The sequence below is a fragment of the Eretmochelys imbricata genome, chromosome 6 (assembly GCF_965152235.1).
Source record: "Eretmochelys imbricata isolate rEreImb1 chromosome 6, rEreImb1.hap1, whole genome shotgun sequence".
Lineage (NCBI taxonomy): Eukaryota > Metazoa > Chordata > Testudines > Cheloniidae > Eretmochelys > Eretmochelys imbricata.
The window spans coordinates 29,172,437-29,198,912 of NC_135577.1; the positions used below are offsets into that span (position 1 = coordinate 29,172,437).

The window sequence follows — 26,476 nt, forward strand, 5'->3', positions numbered from 1 at the left end:
ACTTACACCTTCCTGTCAACTGTTTGAAATGGGCCACCCTGATTACTTTGGCCTCATTACCACTACAAAAGTGATTTTTCCTCGCTTGGTATTCTACTGTTGAGAATAGCCCACTTCCACTTCCACTGAATTGTCTCATTAGCACTGACCCCCCCGCATTTGGTAAGGCAACTCTCATCTTTGCATGTACTGTGTATATACCTGCCTCCTGTATTTTCCACTCCATGCATCTGATGAAGTGGGTTTTAGCCCACGAAAGTTTATGCCCAAATAAATGTGTTAGTCTCGAAGGTGCCACAAGTACTCCTCGTTGGTTTTGCTGACACAGACTAACACAGCTACCACTCTGAAAGCAAGATTCCTCTGTTTTTAAGTGAAGATGTTAGGGTTAAATGCACGACCAGAAACCTCTCATGAGACTGCTGTCAGCTGCCTGGTAACTATCCAAAGACTGGGAAGCACACAGCCGGAAAACACTGGTTTCATTTTGATTTGGTTTTGTGCTACTACTTTCCTTTTCTTTCTTTTCTACTTCAAGTTGTGAGCATTGAGTCTTTTAACCCCTATAATCTCTTCAGGTTTTTATCAATGTACATTAACTAGTTTTGAACTTAGTTTTGCCACCCCTCTCTGATGCTGTTTCCACTCACTCCTGGTCTTCAGCAACAATGGGAAATTTCATCCAGTGATGACTCTGATCCAGCCTTTCTAGCCTGACCTCAGATGGAACAGAGGTTCTCCCCACCTGACAACAATAAATATATACTTTTAAAACTTAAGCACCATCACTGCTTATTAAAGTGGACCCAGACTCCCAGCCCCATAGAAAATGTGTTTTCATCTTTTCATTTAAAATGTTAACTTTCCTCCTGACCTGCCCTACAAATTTCTGGTTTTGCCATGATACCTAAACCTTTGCAGGGTGGTTTTTATGTCCCCAACTAATTAGCCAGGTAGGATGGTCTTATAGTTAGAGGACTGGACTCCATTCCTAGCTCTGCTATAGACTCCCCTATGATGTTAGGCAAGTCAATTAACATCTCTCAGATCCCTGTCGGTAAAATGGGGACAACACTAAAAAGGAGAATTTTCATAATGGATCACAATAGTCCAGTAGCCTGTCTGTGACCGTGGCCAGCCAGTGCCCGCTGCTTCACAGGAATACACAACAAATCAAGTAAAGAACAATCGTTAAATAATCTGGAAGAATCTTCCAAATCCCGGGCAGTTAAGGGTTACCTTTGGCCCCAAATCATGAAGGTTTGTATGTATATTGCTTTTTATCCTTTCCAATGTAGCTGAGGATGTTTGTTCATTTACTGAGAGCTTCAGAAATTTAAGGTTTTATTTATTGTGGTTTTGCACAGCTGGTAGAAAAATGGAACCATTGTAAAGTATTACAGGGTGCATTAGTATTTCGAGGGAAGGCCCTCTGGTCTGTAGCGGTTTGGGTCTCCTCCACTTCTGCCCCATGCATTTGCCTCCTGGTCTTGACGTGTGTCTTCGGCTCCTCTGCCGCTAACGTCACTCTGCCAACCTTCCCTAGCATCACTGGAAAGAGGAAACAAAGATTATTTTAGACAGTTTATTATTAAATCTCAATAACTAAATTATTTACTTTTCACTTTTTCCCCAGTTTAATCCCTACTTTTCCATAAAACTGAGGACACGCACAAATACCTAACCAACAGAAATTATTCTAATAAAATACATTAGCTCGCCTACCTTGTCTCTCACACACGCAGACACAAATCTTAGCCTGTCTGTGAATAGCATCGGTCATCCCAGAAGTGCATCAGTCCAGCAGTTGTGAATTAAAAAGCTTTCCCATTACTTGCCTCCACTAAGTTCTGCCCACTCCTCATAAGCCTCCTTTGTATAATAGTGATCACATTGGACAGCAATATTTTAAAACAATCCTTGTTCAAGATCCGCAAGTGAACCATTGATCATAGTTTTCTTGGATGAAATACCAAGGGCAATATGTTCCAGTTCTAGATTAAAGTGAGGTCCTGCAATTATTTAAGTTTTAAAAGCCCTGTGGTGAACACATCAGCCTCCTGGCACATAGTAATGATATCTGATATCAGAATATATCTAAATAGGTCAGCTCAGAAATCACCTTTACAACACGGTCTTCACACTTAGCTAGTTCGGAGGTTAAATAAAAATGTTCTTGCTTCAAACAGGACAATAACTAGTTATGAATTACAATGTACTTCATAGTTATTTGATTGCATAGCTCTTTACTGACATTTAACTCGTAATCCAAGTGGAATACATTACCTAATAACTTCTGCTGCCCATTTACCGCCAGGCCCTCTTTGGGCAGCATCATAATTCCCACGAGCATGGAAATATTTATCTGAATTTTTATAATTTGCCTCCCTCATGTCGCTGTATGCACGCCACATATCCTCAGCGCCTGGAGAAGAGAGAGAGGATTATAGAGACTCTGCAAATTTAAAAACAACACTTTGAGGTTATTCCACCCACATTCCTCTGAAGTCGTCAAGCCCCATTTCTGACACTTCAGCACTGTGGCTTCCAAGTATAGTGCTTCTAGAGAAGGCAGAAAGGCTCCTATATATCGCTGAGTAAATTCTGATTTTTTTGGTTCGGTGGAAGATCTGAGAAATCCAAAAAAGAAAGACTGTTGAGTTACAAACCAAAACTGATTTGTTAGGGTTTTTCTCATCAAAATGAAAAAAAAAATTGTTCAGGTTGATTTGAATAGACATTTCTGCAGAAAAATGTCAGAACAGCTCACTGTGAAAATTATCAGTTTTGAAATTATTTTTGACCAAAATTTGCCAAAAGTTGCAGTGTCCCTCTGAAATGCATTTTTTGGTGAATTTAATATTTGCCAAAAAAAAAAAACCTGCCCAACTTCCTTTGGTACCCAGGATTCCCATTAGAGATACATGGATTTGCAGCTATATATGCTTTTTTATTAACTGAAGCTTCCACCAGGTGACATCTTTGGAAGAGGAAATGAAAGGGAGTTCCCTTGAGAAGGATCTCATAAAAACATGGAATCTCCACAAAACTCTGTTGTAATATCTTTGGGGAATTCTTTAGGGACAAAGAAACCTTCAAATTTCTCTCAGTGCTCACCAGGACAATGGAGTAGAGCTATGATTTAGAAACATCAGTCTCCCAAATCTCCTTTAGCGCTTTGTCTGCATACGGTTTGTGCATCGATGTAACTAAATCCGTTTAGAAGCCAGTTCAGTTAAATCACTGCCACACAAGTCCATTTAATCTAAATCATCTAAGGCATTCTTAGGAGTGTCTATTCCAGCATTTATCAGCAATTTAACTAACAACTTCTCAAACGATTTACACTAGAGACAGTTGGGGACAAATTGGTGAGACTATTTAAGCTGTGAGTATACAACGTGAGAACAAAAAATCTGATTTCATAGATGTGAACCTCTATCTACCACTAAAGTTTAAAAAAAAACCCAACACTTCTTACAGCAAAAAGGCGAGATCACAGAGTATCAACGTAAAATAGAAGCATGAGGATATTTGGGCAAATAGGAGACAATAACTAGAATCAAAGACTATGCTGAGTTGTTTCTTGAGACTAAATAAATCACAACGGTAGAAGACCTGGTGGTCCACTTTAATTTGATCCACATCTCCATCCAGACAAAACCTATTATATCTCACATACCTCTCTGATTGAGTAAAGCATCTCTATTCAGGAAGGGTACTTAAGCACATGCTTAAGCTTTCTTAAACAAGGATGAATTTAAGCTTGTGCTTAAGAATGCAGTTCTGCAAGGTGTTGCATGCCCTGAGCTAACCAGCCTGGGAATAAGGGAAGTTCAGCACCTTGCAGAAGATGCTCATTCCTGTAGTGCTGAATCTGACCCCAGAAACGTTTCCGGGAAGGGGAAGGAAAGCTTCTGAAAATATTCAGCCAACATTTACAGTATATTAGATTTCCTTTACTGAGAATTGGAATACACCTCTCACAAAACCAAGAACAAACATATAAAAGGTACCCATTAGTTCTCAATGTATTAATATGCCTCCAGATTTTACTAGACCCACTGAGATCCACATCAGGAAAGTGCAGAAGTTAAAGTCAGAACATGGTCAGCTGGGTGCACAGGTTGCAGTTAAACATCTTGCTAAATGTTAAGTGAATCTTGTCTGGTGAAAATATCTGTTTAGTTATGATCCATAATTTGTACTATCTATGGCCCATACCTGCCATCTGATTGGCTCTGGTTCAGCAGCCTTGTGCTTGGACTCCCAATGCGGGACCTAAAACTGCATCACTTTAAGGGATCATGAAAAAATTCTAATGTATCTTTTTGTGAAGAACTGAGTAAATTTCTTATTTATCAGAAATTGGTCTAGAACTCCTGTCTTCAGCTTGGCTTTGTGGAGTTTTTATTCCTTTATAAATTTTTTTAATATGTACACCGTGCTGAGGACAGTTTTGATGAAGAACAAACAGTTAGTAAAAAGCATACCTCGATAAGCATCCCTTATGAATGATCCAGCATCAGTGAACCAGTTCTGGGCACTGACACATAGTACCAGGGACAACAACAACATGCAGTTGTAGAACTTCATAGTTCACTTCTTTAGGCTGTAATAGAAGGAGAATATATGTCAGAAAACTGGTCAATCTTTTAAAGACTCCAGACATAATGTCAATTTCTCTTATATCTGCTTTGGAACAGGTACATGGATCTTCAGGGTCACACACAATTCAGAAGAGTTCCAAAAGTGATGATTTCAACTCAGAAAAATGAAATGCCCTCTGCCATCACAGCACCAGGCTGGGACATAAGTTGTAAATATAGAAGTTTTTGTTTCCGCTTAAGTTTTTACATCATAAAAATCACCAGTTCTAAGACAAAAATTGAATACACAACAAGGTAAAGTGGTACAAATATGAAGTTTCCATATGGAATGAAACTTACCACTGCTGTATTGCAAAGCCCCGGAAAAATGGAGTCCTTTCTGATGGATTCTCACAAGAAAAATGGTACTGTATTTATAGGAAGTCTTATCTCAAAGAGCAAATGGGAAATAATTAACAGAAACCTGACTAAATTCAAATTGGGCAATTCTTTGCTTGTTGAATGCAAACAAACATTGCTTCTGTTGGGAATTTACTGCAGTAAATTCCCTTATTTCTTCTTGAGCCTTCCTGATTTCAATTGGTCACGGTCTGTATTGTCTCTCTATTGATCCAACGATCAATTACTTAACCAGTGCCTAATATGATGAAATGTCCATCATTTACTGGAAGTTGCAGGCAGTCACTTTTTCTGACTTGCTTCTAATTTTTTTTAATGACTGAAATGAGTGCGTAGCCAATGGGTCCTGGTCCATGACTTTGGCTCCAAGAGGCTATGGTAATAAAAATAAATAATAAAACTTAAATTACCAGAGCTGGTCAAAAATGGGATGTCATCTTTGTAGATATTTTCATTTTTTCCCTTTTAAATTTAGATGGAAACTTGTCAAAATATTGAACTTTGAGTAACTTCAACGAGCTTTTATTACCACCATTATGACCTCAAAAGGGAGAGGTTAATTTGTCTGAATAGTGGTTAACTTATTGTGTAGCTTTCTTGGCAAGATCTAAGCCATAAGCTAGATGCAGTTATATGAAGAGTTACAAAAATATCTTTTAATTCAAAATATTACCAGTGGATTAGAATCATCAGCTCTATCAGGAATTCAGGTTACTTTGTAAAGTGTTTTCATTTGTGATTAAATAACAATTTTAACTATCAAAATTTTACTTAAATGATGTAAATACGGTTTACATTCTCAGATGAGTGCATGAGCGATAATATGTAAAACTCCTATTGATTCTAGCTGGAAAAATGCAGGTAAATATCTGCTAGTTCAGGTCAGACTTTGTCCTCTAAAGTTTGTAAACTCAACAGCAGATCTTGTAAATGGTCAGTGCAGCTGTTCTTATGGGAATGTAATCTGAATAAAGTCGACATGATTGGGAAGGTGTTGTGAAACAGTGCTAAATCAGTCCCACTCACTAGCCCAACAGAATGCTATGACTTGTAAACACAACAGACTGTAGCTGTAATGTCCATGCTCAATGCCCTGTTGACCAATCTGGCTTTGAGCTTTCTGGAAGCTTTTGGAAGTGTCTATGTTCAACAGTAACAGCCTTGACAGCTGAGGGTTTAAGGTTTCTTGAGGGTTTAAGAATCTCACCTTATCTTTAAACACTGATGGGTCTGATTTTTTGGCCCTTTTTAACAGATTTCCTAAGGAAGAGTATGCTGCTGTGGCTACTTTGCCATACAGTATGCCAGGCAATGCCTTGGGACCTGCACAGTTAAAAGTGCAAGCAGTATGAAGCAGAGTGCTGGGAATTTACAATATCATGCAGACAGCCCTTTTACATTCCTCAGTATTAAAAGCTTCATCTGTTCCAGGTATAAAGTTGTCCATTCAGTAATGTGCATAATTCAGGGCTGTTCTTACAGAATATGATTTTTTTTCTTTTAAAAGCTTAAATGCCATAATTCTCTCAAGTTCTTAAATCTACACAGGCAAAAATAAGATTCCACAGCTGTTTGCATTACAGTGTATATAATCACATAGTTAAAAACACTCTCAAAGAATGCAATTATTTCTACAGTCTCGTAAGAGGAACGGAGAGTGATGTAGGGCCCTGGCCTTATTAACTGTACATCTTGTGTATAAACTATTTTCACAAACTGCATGTGTGACTTACGGATTGTACACAGTGATATAAGTGTCATACAGGTGTCTAAGGCCATCAGAAAAAATGACATAATATATAGCGTTATCAAAAGTTTGACCAAGTATTTGAGGGTGGTATAGTGATGCGTACATGCACATAAGCAGTGTTAAGGCTGCACGTTCAATTTTAATGTTAGCATTTCCTGACTTCAGCATGTTTCCATGTAGAGTCTTTATTGCTCTTACTGGAGTTTTTAAAATGGTGTTTGTGCAGGGAACACACTTGACACTAACATCACATGCACCAGCTGCAGGCTGCATGAAGTTGGAATACAGCCCTCTGCATGTGGCTGTTACCTATGCCATGTGGAAGTCTGTGTGTCAGATGAGATGAGGTGCCATGGAGTCAGATGCTTTTGCATGGGCTGTATTGCTTTTCTTTCAGGAAACCTCTTTCTACGTGTATCCATCTTGTTGGACAGGACCTACAATAGGTTCTCACTAGGCTGAGGACAATGGGGGACACTTAACTTTAAAACTATGTTCTGATGATAGCATCTTTATGCTAAGTATGGTGCCTGAGGTGGGAACCCAGTTTGGCCAAGTTGGTGTTAAGGAGAATGGGGGTTAGGAGTGGAAAGTTACTGAAGGTTGACAGAGACAGATGACAAAAACAAAAGGTTCTAAAAGAAATCACTAGGGGAAGACGCACAGGACATTTGGGCAAGAGGAAGGAAGGGGATGAACTGGCCAAGGTCAGGTTAGCTAAGCTTGGGGGAGAAGGCTCTGCTTTTGTGCATAAAAGTGATGCATTGCAACAGAAGGATGTTGGATGACCCCAAGTGACCCTGATCCAGGCCCATAGAATGGCCTGGTGTTTTGAGGAAACTGAAGCCGGGAATTGTGTATAGGGTTTACAATTTAGATAACACTATATATTTACAATTAGATAACACTATATATTATGCCACTTTTTCTGATGGCCTTAGACACCCGTGTGACACTTATATCACTGTGTACAATCGGAAAGTCACATATGCAGTTTGTGAAAATAGTTTATACACAAGATGTACAGTTAATAAGGCCAGGGCCCTACATCACTCTCCATTCCTCTTATGAGATTGTAGTAATAATTGCGTTCTTTGAGAGTGTTTTTAACTGTGTGAAAAGAAAAGGAGTACTTGTGGCACCTTAGAGACTAACCAATTTATTTGAGCATAAGCTTTCGTGAGCTACAGCTCACTTCATCGTGATTATATACACTGTAATGCAAACAGCTGTGGAATCTTATTTTTGCCTGTGTAGATTTAAGAACTTTAGAGAGTTATGGAATTTAAGCTTTTAAAAGAAAAAAAATCATATTCTGTAAGAACAGCCCTGAATTTCACTGAATTATGCACATTACTGAGTGGACAACTTTATACTCTGAATAGATGAAGCTTTTAAGATTGAGGCACGTTAAAGGGCTGTCTGGATGATATTGTAAATTCCCAGCACTCAGCTTCATACTGCTTGCACTTCTAACTGTGCAGGTCCTAAGGCAGTTGCCTGGCATACTGCATGGCAAAGTTAGCCACAGCAGCATACTCTTCCTTAAGAAGTCTGTTAAAAAGGGCCAAAACATCAGACCAATCAGTGTTTAAAGATAAGGTGAGATTCTTAAACCCTTATGCCTGCCAAATCCAAAGTATTGTTACAAGGAACTTCCTTTTTTCTTATCAAATGTTCACTCCAGTCATTTTGCCCTTCAAGCTTTTTTGTTACAAAAGGACAAAATGTACAGAATCGATTTTCATTTCAAATTTTTAAAAAAATGTTTCTTTTTGGGTGTAGACCAGGCCTGTAAAATTTCAGTCCAGAAGCTTGAGTGTTTTCAGAATGTTGAGTGAATGAAAAGAGGGCTAAAGGAAACATTTTGATAACCTTAAATACCGCTGTTAGGAGAGCTCCAGTTATACAACCCACCACTACTTTAAATGATGATGTGCAGTGTCTCTGGTAGGCAGATCATAGAGGGTCTGAAAAACTAATGCATTACAGCAAGGTTTTCAAAAAGATGGAGTCACATAATTTAGGAAACAAAATGACTCTCTCCTGCCCCTTGAAGCCAGAATTGTTTCCAATTCCAGGTATCAAAGGTGGAGATTTACCATAGTTCAGTTCATCTAGGGGAAAATGCAGTTGTAGTTCAGGGACTACTGAGCTTCTCAATCTCTACAGCTTTGTTACTTCAAGTAGTAAATGCTCTCCAGGATAACACGACCTAGGAGTTATCTTTCCCTTTTTTAAAGAACTAGTTGGAGTTTGTCTAGAAAAGTGTAGATGCTCATGGAAATAAAATGAGTAAGATTAAAATAAAATTACACGATTCAGCCTAACATGTCATTTTGCTGTCAAGGCTGTTACTGTTGAATGTAGACACTTCCAAAAGCTTCCAGGAAGCTCAAAACCAGACTGGTCAACAGGGCATTGAGCATGGACAATACAGCTACAGTCTGTTGTGTTTACAAGTCATAGCATTCTGTTGGGCTAGTGAGCGGGACTGATTTAGCACTGTTTCACAACACCTTCCCAATCATGATGACTTTATACAGATTACATTCCCATAAGAACCACACTGACCATTTATAATGACAGGTTTCAGAGTAACAGCCATGTTAGTCTGTATTCGCAAAAAGAAAAGGAGTACTTGTGGCACCTTAGAGACTAACCAATTTATTTGAGCATAAGCTTTCGTGAGCTACAGCTCACTTCATCGGATGCATACTGTGGAAAGTGTAGAAGATCTTTTTATACACACAAAACATGAAAAAATACATTCCCCCACCCCACTCTCCTGCTGGTAATAGCTTATCTAAAGTGATCACTCTCCTTACAATGTGTATGATAATCAAGTTGGGCCATTTCCAGCACAAATCCAGGTTTTCCCCCCCCCGTCACAAACCCACTCTCCTGTTAGTAATATTTCCAACATACCTCTGAACAACATACTAATCCACAGAGACCTCCCTACCAACACTACAAAAAGAAGGATTCTAGGTGGACTCCTCCTGAAGGTCGAGACAGCAGACTGGACTTCTACATAGAGTGCTTCCGCCGACGTGCACGGGCTGAAATTGTGGAAAAGCAGCATCACTTGCCCCATAACCTTAGCCGTGCAGAATACAATGCCATCCACAGCCTCAGAAACAACTCTGACATCATAATCAAAAAGGCTGACAAAGGAGGTGCTGTTGTCATCATGAATAGGTCGGAATATGAACAAGAGGCTGCTTGGCAGCTCTCCAACACCACTTTCTACAAGCCATTAGCCTCTGATCCCACTGAGAGTTACCAAAAGAAACTACAGCATTTGCTCAAGAAACTCCCTGAAAAAGCACAAGATCAAATCCGCACAGACACACCCCTGGAACCCCGACCTGGGATATTCTACCTACTACCCAAGATCCATAAATCTGGAAATCCTGGGCGCCCTATCATCTCAGGCATTGGCACCCTGACAGCAGGATTGTCTGGCTATGTAGACTCCCTCCTCAGGCCCTATGCTACTAGCACTCCCAGCTATCTTTGAGACACCACTGACTTCCTGAGGAAACTACAATCCATCGGTGATCTTCCTGATAACACCATCCTGGCCACTATGGATGTAGAAGCCCTCTACACCAACATTCCACACAAAGATGGACTACAAGCTGTCAAGAACACTATCCCCGATAACGTCACGGCTAACCTGGTGGCCAAACTTTGTGACTTTGTCCTTACCCATAACTATTTTAATTTGGGGACAATGTATACCTTCAAATCAGCGGCACTGCTATGGGTACCCGCATGGCCCCACAGTATGCCAACATTTTTATGGCTGACTTAGAACAACACTTCCTCAGCTCTCGTCCCCTAACGCCCCTACTCTACTTGCGCTATATTGATGACATCTTCATCATCTGGACCTATGGAAAAGAAGCCCTTGAGGAATTCCACCATGATTTCAACAATTTCCATCCCACCATCAACCTCAGCCTGATGGTGAGTCTCTTGATCCACTTCCTGGACACTACAGTGCTAATAAACGATGGTCACATAAACACCGCCCTATTCCGGAAACCTACTGACCGCTATTCCTACCTACATGCCTCCAGCTTTCACCCTGACCACACCACACGATCCATCGTCTACAGCCAAGCTCTGCGATACAACCGCATTTGCTCCAATCCCTCAGATAGAGACAAACACCTACAAGATCTCTATCAAGCATTCTTACAACTACAATACCCACCTGCAGAAGTGAAGAAACAAATTGATAGAGCCAGAAGAGTTCCCAGAAGTCACCTACTACAGGACAGGCCTAACAAAGAAAATAACAGAACGCCACTAGCCGTCACCTTCAGCCCCCAACTAAAACCCCTCCAACACATTATTAAGGATCTACAACCTATCCTGAAGGATGACCCAACACTCTCACAAATCTTGGGAGACAGGCCAGTCCTTGCCTACAGACAGCCCCCCAACCTGAAGCAAATACTCACCAGCAACCACATACCACACAACAGAACCACTAACCCAGGAACCTATCCTTGCAACAAAGCCCGTTGCCAACTGTGCCCACATATCTATTCAGGGGACACCATCACAGGGCCTAATTACATCAGCCACACTATCAGAGGCTCGTTCACCTGCACATCCACCAATGTGATATATGCCATCATGTGCCAGCAATGCCCCTCTGCCATGTACATTGGTCAAACTGGACAGTCTCTACGTAAAAGAATAAATGGACACAAATCAGATGTCAAGAATTATAACATTCATAAACCAGTCGGAGAACACTTCAATCTCTCTGGTCACGTGATTACAGACATGAAAGTTGCGATATTACAACAAAAAAACTTCAAATCCAGACTCCAGCGAGAGACTGCTGAATAGGAATTCATTTGCAAATTGGATATAATTAACTTAAACTTGAATAGAGAGTAGGAATGGCTACGTCATAATGCAAGGTAACCTATTTCCCCTTCTTTTTTCCTACTCCCCCCCCCCCCCCCGATGTTCTTGTTAAACCCTGGATTTGTGCTGGAAATGGCCCACCTTGATTATCATACACATTGTAAGGAGAGTGATGATCACTTTAGATAAGCTATTACCAGCAGGAGAGTGGGGTGAGGGGAGGTATTTTTTCATGCTTTGTGTGTATAAAAAGATCTTCTACACTTTCCACAGTATGCATCCGATGAAGTGAGCTGTAGCTCACGAAAGCTTATGCTCAAATAAATTGGTTAGTCTCTAAGGTGCCACAAGTACTCCTTTTCTTTTTACTGACCATTTACAAGATCTGCTGTTTAGTTTACAAACTTTAGAGGGCAAAGTCTGACCTGAACTAGCAGATATTTACCTGCATCTTTCCAGCTAGAATCAATAGGGGTTTTACATATTATCGCCCATGCACTGATCTGAGAATGTAAACCATGTTTAGTTCATTTAAATAAAAGGTTGATAGTTAAGATTGTTGTTTATCACAGATGAAAACACTTTACAAAGTAACCTGAATTCCTGATAGAGCTGATTATTCCAATCCAATGGTAATATTTTGAATTAAAAGATGGGTACCTTTTATTTATTAGTTCTTGGTTTTTGTGAGAGGTGTATGCCAATTCCCAGTAAAGAAAATATAACATACTTGTTAGGGGGCTTATTCCTTCACCCACTTACTTCCCTGGTCCTTCTCGCATGAACAGAGAGCAACAATACCCGAAGTCCAAAAGTGCAAACAATTCGATGTTTATTGGGGTGAACTTCCAGCAAGCATGATTCCAGTTTCCTTCCTTAGTGTCCTCCTTCCCAGCTCCGACACCACAGAGCCTTACACCTGTGTTCCTGTTCCCATTCCTGCCCTTAGCCAAACATGATTCCAATTTCCCCACTCCCATTCCCTGTTCCCATTTCCCCCTTTAGCAAAACATGATTCCAATTTCCCCACTCCCATTCCCTGTTCCTATCTCCCTCACCCACCCACCCACCCACTCACTTCCTGATTGACTGCTGACTATATAGTAAAACTTGAGTTCAGCTTAGCTATACCTAAACCAATCATTTTCCTGAAATTTAACTGACGAATCCTAACATATTGTAACATGATTATGTAACCAATTATATCCCACCACCTTAATTAGTTTACACCCAGCAAAATTAATTATACAGCAGTCAGAAACAATCACAGAACCAGACAGAGATTATACAGACAAACAATAGCAAAGTGGGAACTATGATGAGAAACAATATAGAAGTGAGGATTTCACATCCCAGCTATGGATATGTGAGTTCTTGCCAGACAGGATGCTATCAAACTAAGTTTCCTTTTACATCTTCTAGGCACTTCCCATTCTTTGGAGGCGATCGGCATTATCAGGACAGGATTGTATTCCTAACAGCCCAATAGCACCTTCTTTCAATGTGACTAGTTTGGAATGTGGGGATGTGACCATTCACTTCCCAGCTTATGGCTGCCTCTGCTGCTTAGCCAAAGGCCTTAGCCTAAGAACAGGGCCTCAGACTGTCACAGTAAGAGAAGGACCTTACACTGGCAGACAGTGATTTTGATTCTTTCTTTTATACCTCTAACTAGCCAAGTGATAAGAATACACCTAAATTCTTAAAGTACAGGCCTTTGCAGACAGGCCTGAATATCTATATCCTAACAATACTGTAAATGTTGAATATTTTCAGACGCTTTCCTTCACCCTCCCAGAAGTGTTTCTGGGGTCAGATAACTTGGGTCCTGATTCAGCACTGCAGGTATGAGCATCTTCTGCAAGGTGCTAAACTTCCATAATTCCCATGCTGGTGAGTTGTGGCCATTTAACACCTTGCAGAACTGCATTCTTATGTCCTGACTGAGGAAAAACACTTAAGCACATGCTTAAATTCATCCTTGTTTAAGAAAGCTTAAGCATGTGCTTAAGTACCCTTCCTGAATAGAGATGCTTTACTCAATCGGGAAGGTATGTGAGATATAATAGGCTTTGTCTGGATGGAGATGTGGATCAAATTATAGTGGACCACCAGGTCTTCTAGTGTTATGATTTATTTAGTCTCAAGAAACAACTCAGAATAGTCTTTGATTCTAGTTATTGTCTCCTATTTGCCATTGTACTTTTTAGAGCCAAATATCCTCATATTTCTACATTTAGGTTGATACTCCATGATGTCTCCCTTTTGCTGTAAAGAAGTGTTTGTTTTTTTTTTAAACTATAGTGGTGGATAGAGGTTCATGGCTATGAAATCAGGTTTCTTGTTCTCACATTGTACACTCATAGCCTAAAGATCCTCATCAGTTTGTCCCCAATTGTCTCTAGTCTAAATCAGGTTAGAAATAGTTAGTTACATTGCTGCAAACCCCTGGAATAGACTCTCCTAAGAATGCCTTAAATTGATTTAGATTAAATGGATTTATGTGGCAGTGATTTAACTAAATTGGTTTCTAAACAGATTTAGTTACACTGATGCACAAACTGTATGTAAACAAAGCCCTAAAGGAGACTGATGTTTTTAAGTTGGAATCACACCTCTACTCCATTGTCCTGGTGACCCTTAGAAAACCAATGACAGAAATTTGAGGGTTTCTTTGCCCCTAAAGAATTCCCCAAAGATATTGCAACAGTGTATTGCGGAGATTCCATGTTTTTATGAGATCCTTCTCAAGGAACTCCCTTTCATCTCCTCCTCCAAGGATGTCACCTGGTGGAAGCGACAGTTAATAAAATAGCATAAATAGCTGCAAATCCCTGTATCTCTAAAGGGAGTCCTGGGTACCAAAGAAAGTTGGGCAATTTTTTGGAGGGGCAAATACTAAATTCACCAAAAAATGCATTTCAGGGGGACACTGCAACTTTTTGCAAATTTTGTTCAAATTTGGCAAATAGTTTAGGTTGGAAAAAAATAACTTCAAAACTGATAATTTTCACAGTGAACTATTCTGACATTTTGCTGTAGAAATGTCTATTCAAATCAACCTGAACAATTTTTTTCTGATTTCAATTTTGATGAGAAAAACCCTAACAAATCAGTTTTGGTTTGAAACTAAACAGTCTTTTTTGGATTTCTCAGATCTTCCACTGAACCAAAAAATCAAGTATTTGCTCAATGGTATATAAGAGCCTCACTGCCTTCGATAGAAGCACTGTACTTGGAAGCCACAGTGGGGAAGTGAGAAGAATGGTGCTTGACGACTTCAGAGGAATGTGGGTGGAATAACCTCAAAGTTTTGTTTTAAATTTTCGGTGTCTCTATAATCCTTTCTCTCTTCTCCAGGCGCTGAGGATATGTGGGGTGCATACAGCGACATGCGGGAGGCAAATTATAAAAATTCAGATAAATATTTCCATGCTCGTGGGAATTATGATGCTGGTCAAAGAGGGCCTAGCGGTAAATGGGCAGCAGAAGTTATTAGGTAATGGATTCCACTTGGATTGTGAGTTAAAAGTCGGCAGAGAGCTATGCAATCAAATTACTGTGAAGTACATTGTACTTCATAACTAGTTATTGTCCTGTTTGAAGCGAGGACATTTTTATTTAACCTCTGAACTGGCTAAGTGTGAAGACTGTGCCCATTCTTGAGTTGTAAAGGAGGTTTCTGAGCTGACCTATTTAGAAATATTCTGATATCAGATCTCAGTACTATGTGCAGGGAGGCCGATGTTTTCACCACAGGGCTTTTAAAATTTAAATAATTGCAGGACCTCACTTTAATCTAGAATTGGTACATATTGTCCTTGGTATTTCATCCAAAGAAACTATGATCATAGGTTCACTTGCAGTCCTCTAATGAGGATTGTTTCCAAATGTTGATTTTGAACATGATGACTATGATACAAAGGAGCTTATATCTTAGTGGAGGCAAATAATGGGAAAGCTTTTCAATTCACAGCTACTGCAGTGATGCACTTCTGGGATGACTCCTGCTATTTAGAGACAGGCTAAGATTTGTGTCTGTGACAAGGTAAGTGAGCTAATATCTTTTATTGGAATAACTTCTGTTGGTGAGGTGTTTGTGCATGTCCTCAATTTTATGGAAAAGTAGGGACTAAACTATGGGGGATAAGTGTAAAGTAAATAATTTAGTTAATGATATTTAACTATAAACTGTCTAGGATAACCTTTGTTTCCTCTTTCCAGTGATGCCAGGGAAGGTTGGCAGGGTGGCATTAGCGGCAGAGGAGCCGAAGACACACGTCAAGACCAGGAGGCAAATGCATGGGGCAGAAGTGGAGGAGACCCAAACCGCTACAGACCAGAGGGCCTTCCCTCGAAATACTAATGCGGCCTGTAATACTTTACAATGGTTCCATTTTTCTACCAGCTGTGCAAAACCACAATAAATAAAATCTTAAATTTCTGAAGCTCTCAGTGAATGAACAAACACCCTCAGCTACATTAGAAAGGATAAAAAGCAATATACATACAAATCTTCATGATTTGGGGCCAAAGGTAACCCTTAACTGCCTGGGATTTGGAAGATTCTTCCAGATTATTTAACGATTGTTCTTTACTTGATTTGTTGCGTATTCCTGTGAAGCAGAAGGCACTGGCCACTGTCAGAGACAGGCTACTGGGCTATTGTGATACATTATGATAATTCTCTTTTTTATTGTTGTCCCCATTTTACAGACAGGGATCTGAGAGATGTTAATTGACTTGCCTAATGTCACAGGGGAGTCTATAGCAGAGCTAGGAATGGAGTCCAGTCCTCTAACCATAAAAGCATCCTACCTGGCTAATTAGTTCGGGATGTACAAAGTTTTAGGTATCATGGCAAAAACATGGCCAATGGGGGCTGCGGGAAGCAGCGCGGGCCAAGGGACTTGCTGGCCACCCTTCCCGCAGCCCCCATTGGCCTGGAGTGGCGAACCGCGGCCAGTGGGAGTGGCGAACCGCGGCCAGTGGGAGCCGCGATCGGCTGAACCTGCGGACGCGGCAGGTAAACAAACCGGTCCGGCCCGCCAGGGGCTTTCCCTGAACAAGTGGCGGACCGGCTTTGAGAACCACTGATCTAACCAATTGTGGCTATGTCCGCACTACAAGTTCAAAGTGCTGCCGCAGGTGCCAATGTCTGGATTAGCTCTGAGCACTGGGAGCCGAGCCTGTCCACAGTAGCGCTTTAAAGTGCTCAAACTTGTTGCGCTCGGGGGTGTGTGCGTATGTGTGTGTTTTCACACCCCTGGGCCAGCAAGTTAGAGCTCTTTAACTTGCTAGTGTAGATCATCCCTGAGATTTAATTCAGTGAAACATTTTACATATATCCCCTCAGAAACAAAGAATCCCTTATCACTGTATCTGATTACATAGAGTCTCATCGTCATTTCCCAAGTTGTCTTATCTGCTGCTGAGATTCCCTGAATTTTTAATTCTAATTTTTTCATCTTATTTTTAAAGCAGATGTTTATTCTGTTTGATTATCTGACGTCCACTCTGACTGAATTTCTGGCCTAGTGTCAAAACTTTGTTTTGATTCAATCCACCAATGGGGATTGCATTTTTGCAACTGTTATTTTGCCTCTCAGTCCAGCCCTTAGTGTTTTTCTGCATTCCATTGCTTGTGTGTACAACTTGATTCTCAAATATTCAATAAAGACAGTATACTATCTCCTATAACATCTTTCTCAAAGGCAAAAATCTATTGCAATTTTTGCTGAACATTAGAACTCCAATAGTGGATCAGACAAATAGTCCGTCTAGTCTAGTATCCTGTCTTCTGACAGCGACCAGTGCCAGGTGCTTCTAAGGGAATGAACAGAACAGGCAATCACTGAGTGAACCATCCCATTGTCCACTCCCAGCATCTGGCAGTCAGAGGACGGTTTAGGGACACACAGAGCATGGAGCTGCATCCCTGATTGTCTTAAGAATGGCCCTACTGGGTCAGACCAAGGGTCCATCTAGCCCAGTATCCTGTCTTCCGTCAGTGGTCAGTGCCAGGTGCCCCAGAGGGAATGAACAGAACAGGTAATCATCAAGTGATCCATCCCATGTCGCTCATTGCTAATTTCTGGCAAACAGAGGCTAGGGACACCATTCCTGCCCATCCTGGCTAATACCTATCCTCCATGAATTTATCTAGTTCTTTTTTTGAACCCTGTTATGGTCTTGGTCTTCACAACATCCTCTGGCAAGGAGTTCCACAGGTTGACTTTGTGTTCAGTGTGAAGAACAATTCCTTTTGTTTGTTTTAAACCTGCTGCCTATTAATTTCATTTGGTGACCCCTAGTTCTTGTGTTATGATAAGTAGTAAACAACACTTCCTTATCTACTTTCTCTACACCAGTCATGATTTTATAGACCTCAATCATAACTCCCCTTAGCCATCTCTTTTCCAAGCTGAAAAGTCCCAGTCTTGTAGAATCCTAGAATATCAGAGTTGGAAGGGACCTCAGGAGATCATGTAGTCAAACCCCCTGCTCAAAAGCAGGACCAATCCCCAATTTTTGCCCCAGAATCCCTAAATGGCCCCCTCAAGGATTGAACTCACAACCCTGGGTTTAGCAGGCAAATGCTCAAACCACTGAGCTATCCCTGCCCCCATCTATATGTCTTATTAATCTCTCCTCATATGGAAGCCGTTCCATACCCCTAATAATTTTTGTTGCCCTTTTCTGAAACTTTTCCAATTCCAATATATCTTTTTTGAGATGGGGCGACCACATCTGCACACGGTATTCAAGATGTGGGTGTACCATGGATTTATATAGAGGCAACATGATATTTTCTGTCCTATTATCTATCCCTTTCTTAATTATTCCCAGCATTCTGTTTGCTTTTTTTGACTGCCGCTGCACAGTGAGTGGATGTTTTCAGAGAACTATCCACAATGACTCCAAGATCTCTTTCTTGAGTAGTAACAGCTAATTTAGACTCCATCATTTTATATTTATAGTTGGGATTATGCTTTCCAATGTGCATTACTTTGCATTTATCAACATGAAACATCTGCCATTTTGTTGCCCAGTCACCCAGTTTTGAGAGATCCTTTTGTAGCTCTTCGCAGTCTGCCTTGGTCTTAACTGTCTTTAGTAATTTTGTATCATCTGCAAATTTTGCCACCTCACTGTTTACCCCTTTTTCCAGATAATTTGTGAACATGTTGAATAGGACTGGTCCCAGAACAGACCCCTGGGGGACACCACTATTTACCTCTCTCCATTCTGAAAACTGACCATTTATACCTACCCTTTGTTTCCTATCTTTCAACCAGTTACCAATCCATGAGAGCACCTTCCCTCTGATCCCGTGGCAGCTGCGTAAGAGTCTTTGGTGAGGGACCTTGTCAAAGGCTTTCTGAAAATCTAAGTACACTATATCCACGGGATCCCCCTTGTCCACATGCTTGTTGACCCCCTCAAAGAATTCTAGTAGATTGGTGAGGCATGATTTCCCTTTACTAAAACCATGTTGACTCTTCTCAACAAATTATGTTCATCTATATGTCTGACAATATTGTTCTTAATTATAGTTTCAACCAGTTAGCCTGGTACTGAAGTCTGGCTTACAGGCCTGTAATTGCTGGGATCACCTCTGGAGCCCTTTTCAAAAATTCGTGTCATATTAGCTATCCTCCAGTTGTCTGGTACAGAAGCTGATTTAAATGATAGGTTACGGACTACAGTGAGTAGTTCTGCAATTTCACATTTGAGTTCCTTCAGAACTCTTGGGTGAATACCATCCTGTCCTGGTGACATATTGCAGTTTAATTTATCAATTTGTTCCAAAACCTCCTCTAATGATACCTCAATCTGGGACAGTTCCTCAGATCTGTCACTTAAAAAGAATGGCTAAGGTTTGGGAATCTCCCTCACATCCTCAGCTGTGAAGACTGATGCAAAGAATTAATTTAGTTTCTGTGCAATGTCCTTGTCATCCTTGAGTGCTCCTTTAGCACCTCAATTGTCCAGTGGCCTCACTGGTTGTTTAGCAGGCTTCCTGTTTCTGATGTACTTAAAATTGGTTTTGCTATTACTTTTTGAGTCTTTGGCTAACTGTTCCTCAAATTCTTTTTTGGCCTTCCTAATTGTATTTTTACACTTCATTTGCCAGTGTTTATGCTCCTTTCTATTTTTCTCACTAGGATTTAACTTCCACTTTTTAAAGGATGCCTTTTTACCTCTCACTGCTTCTTTTACTTTGTTGTTTAGCCCTGGTGGCTCTTTTTTCGTTCTCTTACTATGTTTTTTAATTTGGGGTACACACAGGGGTGAAAGTAACTTAAAGGACTTACAGAGGGCTGGGGTCCTGAGCAGCAGGGGGCGGGGCCTCAACCAGAAGAGGCGGGGACTTAAAATCCCCGGGTCCTTTAAATCGAGATTTAAAGGGTGTGGGGCTCCAGCTGTGGGAGCGGCGGCTGGGAGCCCTGGGCCCTTTAAATCACCACCAGAGCCCTATGGCAGCAGCCAGGAGCCCCAGGGCTCTGGTGGTGATTTAAAGGGCCCGGGGCTCCCAGCATGATTCAGCCTAATATGTCATTTTGTTGTCAAGGCTAATACTGTTGAATGTAGACACTTCCAAAAGCTTTGTTCATGGCAGGTATTTTGTATGAGCTATTGTCCAAGGGAAATTTCAGAACATCTCCAAAATGCTTTTAAAGCTTGGACAATATATGAGTGAATTATTTCAGCACAGGAATGATTATTCCTTTTTAGGAGAATATACCCAGTTAACTTTCCATACATCATGAGAACTTATGAAAGGGCGAGGTGGTGGATTATGTATTTAATATGTCTTCAGTCAGATGTCCTACTATCCTACTTCAATAATATATAAAGTTTCCATTGCTGAGAAATCACTTGTGAGCTTTACATAGAATCTCAAGTTACAGAGTGGTGGTGAAAGAAGTAAAATAGCCATAAATAATTGAAAAGAACAAACTATGACATCTGGAACATAGAGGAAGAAATTTGATACCTTCAGGGAAGAAATTCTGCAGAAGAAGCCAACCAGTGAGGGGGTTCAAAGCGAGATTGGTCAACAGGGCATTAAGCAAGAACAATACAGCTACTGTCTGTTCTCTTTACAAGTCATAGAATTCTGTTGGGCTAGCATGTGGGACTGATTTAGCACTGTTTCATAAGACCTTCCCAGTCATGATGACTTTATTCAGATTACATTCCCAGAAGAATCACACTGAACATTTACAAAAACTATGTTTTAGTTTACAAACTTTAAAGGGCAAAGTCTGACCTGAAGTATCAGATACTTATCTGCATCTTTCGATTTAGAATCAACAGGAGTTTTACATTTTATCTCCCATGCACTGATCTGAAAATGTAAACTGTATTTACGCCATTTAAATAAAATTTTGATAGTTAAGTTAGTATTTATCAGAAATAAAAACACACTTTACAAAGTACCCTGAATTCCTGATAGAGCTGATGATTCCAATCGACTTGTAATATTTTGAATTAAAAGATTATTTTGAAACTGTTCATATAACTGCATGTAGCTTATGGCTTAGATCTTGCCAACAAAATTACACAATAAGTTAACTGCTATTCAGATAAATTAACCTCCCTCCTTAGAGATCATAATGGTGGTAATAAAAGCTAGTTGTTTTCCAAAATTCAAAATTTTGTAATATTTCCATCAAAATTTAAAAGGGAAAAAATGAAAATGTCTGCAAAGATGACATCCCATTTCTGACCAGCTCTAGTAATTAAGTTATATTATTTATTTCTATTACTATAGTCTCTTGGATCAGGACCCATTGGCTAGGCACTGTACAAACAGAACAAAAAGATGGGTTCATGCCCCAACAAGCTGATGGCAAAGGCTTCTCCAGCTACCTTTGCCATCTCTTTTGAGATCCCCTAATTACAATTATACATAAGGATATAACTGACTTGGCATTTATGGTACAAGCATGATGATTACTTAAAGCTTCTACATAAAAATATTGCTCATTTCACCAATTAAAAAAAATTAGAAGAAAGTCGAAAAAGTAACTGCCTGCAACTTCCAGTAAATGATGGACATTTCATCATATTAGGCACTAGTTAAGTAATAGATAGTTAGATCTATAGAGAGACAATACAGACATTGACCAATTCAAACCAGGAGGCCTCGAGAAGAAATAAAGGAACAATAGAAGCAATGTTGGCATTCAACAAGCAAAGAATTGCCCAATTTGAATTTAGCCACATTTCTGTAAATTATTTCCAATTTCCTCTTTGAGATAAGGCTTCCTATAAATATAGTCTTGTGAGACTCCATCAGACAGAACTCCATTTTTCCAGGGCTTTGCAATACAGCAGTGGTAAGTTTCATTCCATATGGAAACTTCATATTTGTACCACTTTACCTTGTTGTGTATTCAATTTTTGTCATAGAACTAGTGATTTTTATTATGTAAAAACTTAAGCAGAAATGAAAACTTCTATCTTTACAACTTATGTCCCAGCCTGGTGCTCGATGGCAGAGAGCATTTCATTTTTCTGAATTGAAATCAGCACTTTGGTAACACTTTTGAATTGTGTGTGACCCTGAAGATCCATGTACCTGTTCCAAAGCAGATATAAGAGGAATTTACATTATGTCTGGAGTCTTTAAAATATTGCCCAGTTTTCTGACATATATTCTCCTTCTATTACAGCCTAAAGAAGTGAACCATGAAGTTCTATAACTGCATGTTGTTATTGTCCCTGGTACTATGTGTCAGTGCCCAGAACTGGTTCACTGATGCTGGATCATTCATAAGGGATGCTTATCGAGGTATGATTTTTACTAACTGCTTGTTCTTCATCAAAACTGTCCTCAGCACGGTGTAGATATAAAGCCAAGCCAAAGACAGGAGCTCTAGAACAATTTTTGATAAATTCTGGTGAATAAGAAATTTACACAGTTCGTCACAAAAAGATACATTAGAATTTTTTTCTGATCCCTTAAAATGATGCAGTTCTAGGTCCCTCATTGGGAGTCCAAGCACAAGGCTGCCTGAACCAGAGCAAATCAGATGGCAGGTATGGGCCATAGATTGTACAAAGTCCTATGGATCATAATTAAACAGATATTTTCACCAGACAAGATTCACTTAACATTTAGCAAGATGTTTAACTGCAACCTGTGCACCCAGCTGACCATGTTCTGACTTTAACTGTTTCAATTTCCTGATGTGGATCTCAGAGGGGTCTAGTAAAATCTGAAGGCATATATATGCATTGATAACTAATGGATAACTTTTATTTCCTTCTCCAGAGGTGTCACCTTGTGGAAGCTTCAGTTAATAAAATAGCATAAATGGCTGCAAATCCCTGTACCTCTAAGGGGAGTCCTGAGTATCAAGGAGAGTTGGGCAATTTTTTTTTTCAAATACCAAATACACCAAAAAATACATTTCACAGGGCACTGCAACTTCTTGCAAACTTGGGTCAAATTTGGCAAATAGTTTTGGCTGAAAAAAAAAACTTTAAAATTAATAATTTTCACAGTGAACTATTCTGACATTTTGCTGCAGAAATGTCTATTCAAATGAACCTGAACAATACTATTTCTGTTTTTCATTTTGATGAGAAAAACCATAACAAATTAGTTTTGGTTTGAAACTCAACAATCTTTTTTGGATTTCTCAGATCTTCCACTGAACCAAAAAATGAAGTATTTGCTCAATGGTATATAAGAGCCTCACTGCCTTCTCTAGAAGCACTATACTTGGAAGCCACAGTGGGGAAGTGAGAAGAATGGTGCTTCACTACTTCAGAGGAATGTGGGTGGAATAACCTCAAAGTTTTGTTTTAAATTTTCAGTGTCTCTATAATCCTTTCTCTCTTCTCCAGGTGCTGGGGATATGTGGCGTGCATACAGCGACATGCGGGAGGCAAATTATAAAAATTCAGATAAATATTTCCATGCTCGTGGGAATTATGATGCTACCCGAAGAGGGCCTGGCGGTAAATGGGCAGCAGAAGTTATAAGGTAATGGATTCTACTTGGATTATGAGTTAAAAGTCGGCAGAGAGCTATGCAATCAAATTACTATGAAGTACATTGTACTTCATAACTAGTTATTGTCCTGTTTGAAGCGAGGACATTTTTATTTAACCTCTGAACTGGCTAAGTGTGAAGACTGTGCCCATTCTTGAGTTGTAAAGGAGGTTTCTGAGCTGACCTATTTAGATATATTCTCAGATCAGATCCCATTACTATGTGCAGGGAGGCCAATGTTTTCACCACAGGGCTTTTAAAATTTAAATAATTGCAGGACCTCACTTTAATCTAGAATTGGTACATATTGTCCTTGGTATTTCATCCAAGGAAACTACGATCATAGGTTCACGTGCAGTCCTCTAATGAGGATTGTTTTCAAATGTTGATTTTGAACATGATGACTATGATACAAAGGAGCTTATATCTTAGTGGAGGCAAATAATGGGAAAGCTTTTCAATTCACAACTACTGCAGTGATGCACTTCTGGGATGACTCCTGCTATTTAGAGACAGGCTAAGATTTGTGTCTGTGACAAGGTAAGTGAGCTAATATCTTTTATTGGAATAACTTCTGTTGGTGAGGTGTTTGTGCATGTCCTCAATTTTATGGAAAAGTAGGGATTAAACTATGGGGGATAAGTGTAAAGTAAATAATTTAGTTAATGATATTTAACTATAAACCATCTAGGATAACCTTTGTTTCCTCTTTCCAGTGATGCCAGGGAAGGTTGGCAGGGTGGCATTAGCAGCAGAGGAGCCGAAGACACACGTCAAGACCAGGAGGCAAATGCATGGGGCAGAAGTGGAGGAGACCCAAACCGCTACAGACCAGAGGGCCTTCCCTCAAAATACTAATGCAGCCTGTAATACTTTACAATGGTTCTATTTTTCCCTTAGCTGTGCAAAACTACAATAAATCAAATCTTAAAATACTGAAGCTCTCAGTGAATGAACAAACATCCTCACCTACAACCACCCTAAGCCATATTAGCAATAATAAAAACAATATCGGATACAAATCTTCATGATTCGGGGACAAAGGTAACCCTTCACTGCCCCAGATTCGGAAGAAACTTCCAGATTATTTAATGATTGTCCTTTACTTGATTTCTTGCATATTCCTGTGAAGCAGAAGGCACTGGCCACTGTCAGAGACAGGCTACTGGAATATTTTGATTCATTATGGTAATTCTTCTTTTTATTATTATCCCCATTTTACAGACAGGGATCTGAGAGATGTTAATTGACTTGCCTAATGTCATAGGGGAGTCTATAGCAGAGCTAGGAATGGAGTCCAGTCCTCTAACCATAAGACCATCCTACCTGGCTAATTAGTTGGGGGCATAAAAACCACCCTGCAAAGGTTTAGGTATCATGACAAAAAAAAATTTGTGGGGCAGGTCAGGAGGAAAGTTAACATTTTAAATGAAAAGATGAAAACGCATTTTCCATGGTGCTGGGAGTCTAGTTCCACTTTAATAAGCAGTAATGGTGCTTACATTTTAAAAGTATATATTTATTGTTGTCAGGTGGGTAGAACCTCTGTTCAGTTTGAGATCAGAGTCATCACTGGATGAAACCAGTGTTTTCTGGCTGTGTGCTTCCCAGTGTTTGGATAGTTACCAGGCAGCTGACAGCAGTGTCATTAGGTTTCTGGTAGTGCATTTACCCCAACATCTTCACATAAAAACAAAGGAATCTTAAAAACTCAAAATCATGTCAGCCTTATATTCCTGAGGAAGAGCTCTGTGCAACTGGAAAGCTTGTCTCTCTATCCAACAGAACTTGGTCCAATAATAGACATTATTACCTCACCCATCTTGATAGCCAGGGAGCAATACAGCTGGAACAACACTGCAATTAACCTCTCATTCCAATCTTGAACAAAAGAGCAAACAAATGTGCAGCATGCAGTGGGGGGTTTTTAGAATGACTCTGGTCAAATAATTTTTTAGGCCTTTCCTCAATTTTTAGGGTAAAAGTGCGTAGTCAATAAGACTCAAACCTTACAATTTGTCGGCGCGAAGGGGCACTGTGGGGTGAGTGAGGCGCTGTCTGTGGGAGGCAGAGCTGCAGGGGGCACTGTGGGGTGGGTAGGCGCTGTCTGTCTGTGGGAGGCAGGGCTGCAGGGGACGCTGTGCGGCGGGTGAGGCGCTGTCTGTCCGTTGGAGGCAGGGCTGCAGGGGGCGCTGTGGGCCGGCTGAGGAGCTGTCTGTCTGTGGGAGGCAGGGCTGCAGGGGGCGCTGTGGGGCGGCTGCGGCGCTGTCTGTCTGTGGGAGGCAGGGCTGCAGGGGGCCCTGTGGGGCGGCTGAGGCGCTGTCTGTCTGTGGGAGGCAGGGCTGCAGGGGGCGCTGTGGGGCGGGTGAGGCGCTGTCTGTCTGTGGGAGGCAGGGCTGCAGGGAGCGCTGTGGGGCGGGTGAGGCGCTGTCTGTCTGTGGGAGGCCGGGCTGCAGGGGGCGCTGTGGGGCGGCTGAGGCGCTGTCTGTCTGTGGGAGGCAGGGCTGCAGGGGGTGCTGTGGGGCGGCTGAGGCGCTGTCTGTCTGTGGGAGGCCGGGCTGCAGGGGGCGCTGTGGGGCGGCTGAGGCGCTGTCTGTCTGTGGGAGGCCGGGCTGCAGGGGGTGCTGTGGGGCGGGTGAGGCGCTGTCTGTCTGTGGGAGGCAGGGCTGCAGGGGGCCCTGTGGGGCGGCTGAGGCGCTGTCTGTGGGAGGCCGGGCTGCAGGGAGCGCTGTGGGGCGGCTGAGGCGCTGTCTGTCTGTGGGAGGCCGGGCTGCAGGGGGCGCTGTGGGGCGGCTGAGGCGCTGTCTGTCT

General features: G+C 40.9%; 3 protein-coding genes across 6 annotated transcripts in view; 2 read left to right on the forward strand and 1 right to left on the reverse strand.

The window, feature by feature from the left end:
- The window catches only part of LOC144265590 (serum amyloid A-5 protein-like), a 33,895-nt gene extending 9,372 nt beyond the window's left edge, over nucleotides 1-24,523 (forward strand). For 2 of the 3 annotated variants that reach the window (XM_077818316.1, XM_077818315.1), the window contains exons 4-6: nucleotides 22,338-22,456; nucleotides 23,518-23,656; nucleotides 24,382-24,523. In XM_077818316.1, coding sequence (XP_077674442.1) covers nucleotides 22,354-22,456; nucleotides 23,518-23,656; nucleotides 24,382-24,523 — 384 coding nt within the window. In that variant the 5' untranslated portion in view covers nucleotides 22,338-22,353. Of the gene's footprint in view, nucleotides 1-21,947; nucleotides 22,002-22,337; nucleotides 22,457-23,517; nucleotides 23,657-24,381 lie in introns of those variants that run through there. The other variant, XM_077818318.1, reaches the window with a different exon arrangement.
- Nucleotides 1,376-5,279, reverse strand: LOC144266613 (serum amyloid A-5 protein-like). Of its 2 annotated transcripts, XM_077820049.1 has the most exons (4): nucleotides 4,950-5,279; nucleotides 4,494-4,612; nucleotides 2,287-2,425; nucleotides 1,376-1,551 (listed from the first exon to the last, which is right to left on the reverse strand). In XM_077820049.1, exons 2-4 carry the CDS (start codon nucleotides 4,594-4,596, stop codon nucleotides 1,410-1,412), a joined length of 384 nt encoding a protein of 127 aa, XP_077676175.1. In that variant the 5' UTR covers nucleotides 4,597-4,612; nucleotides 4,950-5,279; the 3' UTR covers nucleotides 1,376-1,409. The 2 variants fall into 2 exon arrangements, with proteins under 2 accessions (XP_077676175.1, XP_077676174.1); XM_077820048.1 differs by having other exon boundaries at nucleotides 4,494-5,279.
- On the forward strand, nucleotides 15,003-16,018 carry LOC144266518 (serum amyloid A protein-like; the record flags this gene model as incomplete). The annotated part of the gene is made up of 2 exons (XM_077819952.1): nucleotides 15,003-15,151; nucleotides 15,877-16,018. Coding segments are annotated over 2 exons (291 nt in total), but the record flags the coding sequence as incomplete, so codon positions are not given.
- Nucleotides 24,524-26,476: the final 1,953 nt, after the last annotated feature.

Coding starts and splice junctions, on each gene's coding strand:
- LOC144266613 (XM_077820049.1), bottom strand. CDS start 4,596: ATGAAGTTCTACAACTGCATGTTGTTGTTGTCCCTGGTACTATGTGTC. Junction 2,426..4,493: donor CATAAGGGATGCTTATCGAG/GTATGCTTTTTA, acceptor TCTCTTCTCCAG/GCGCTGAGGATATGTGGCGT. Junction 1,552..2,286: donor TGGGCAGCAGAAGTTATTAG/GTAATGTATTCC, acceptor TCCTCTTTCCAG/TGATGCTAGGGAAGGTTGGC.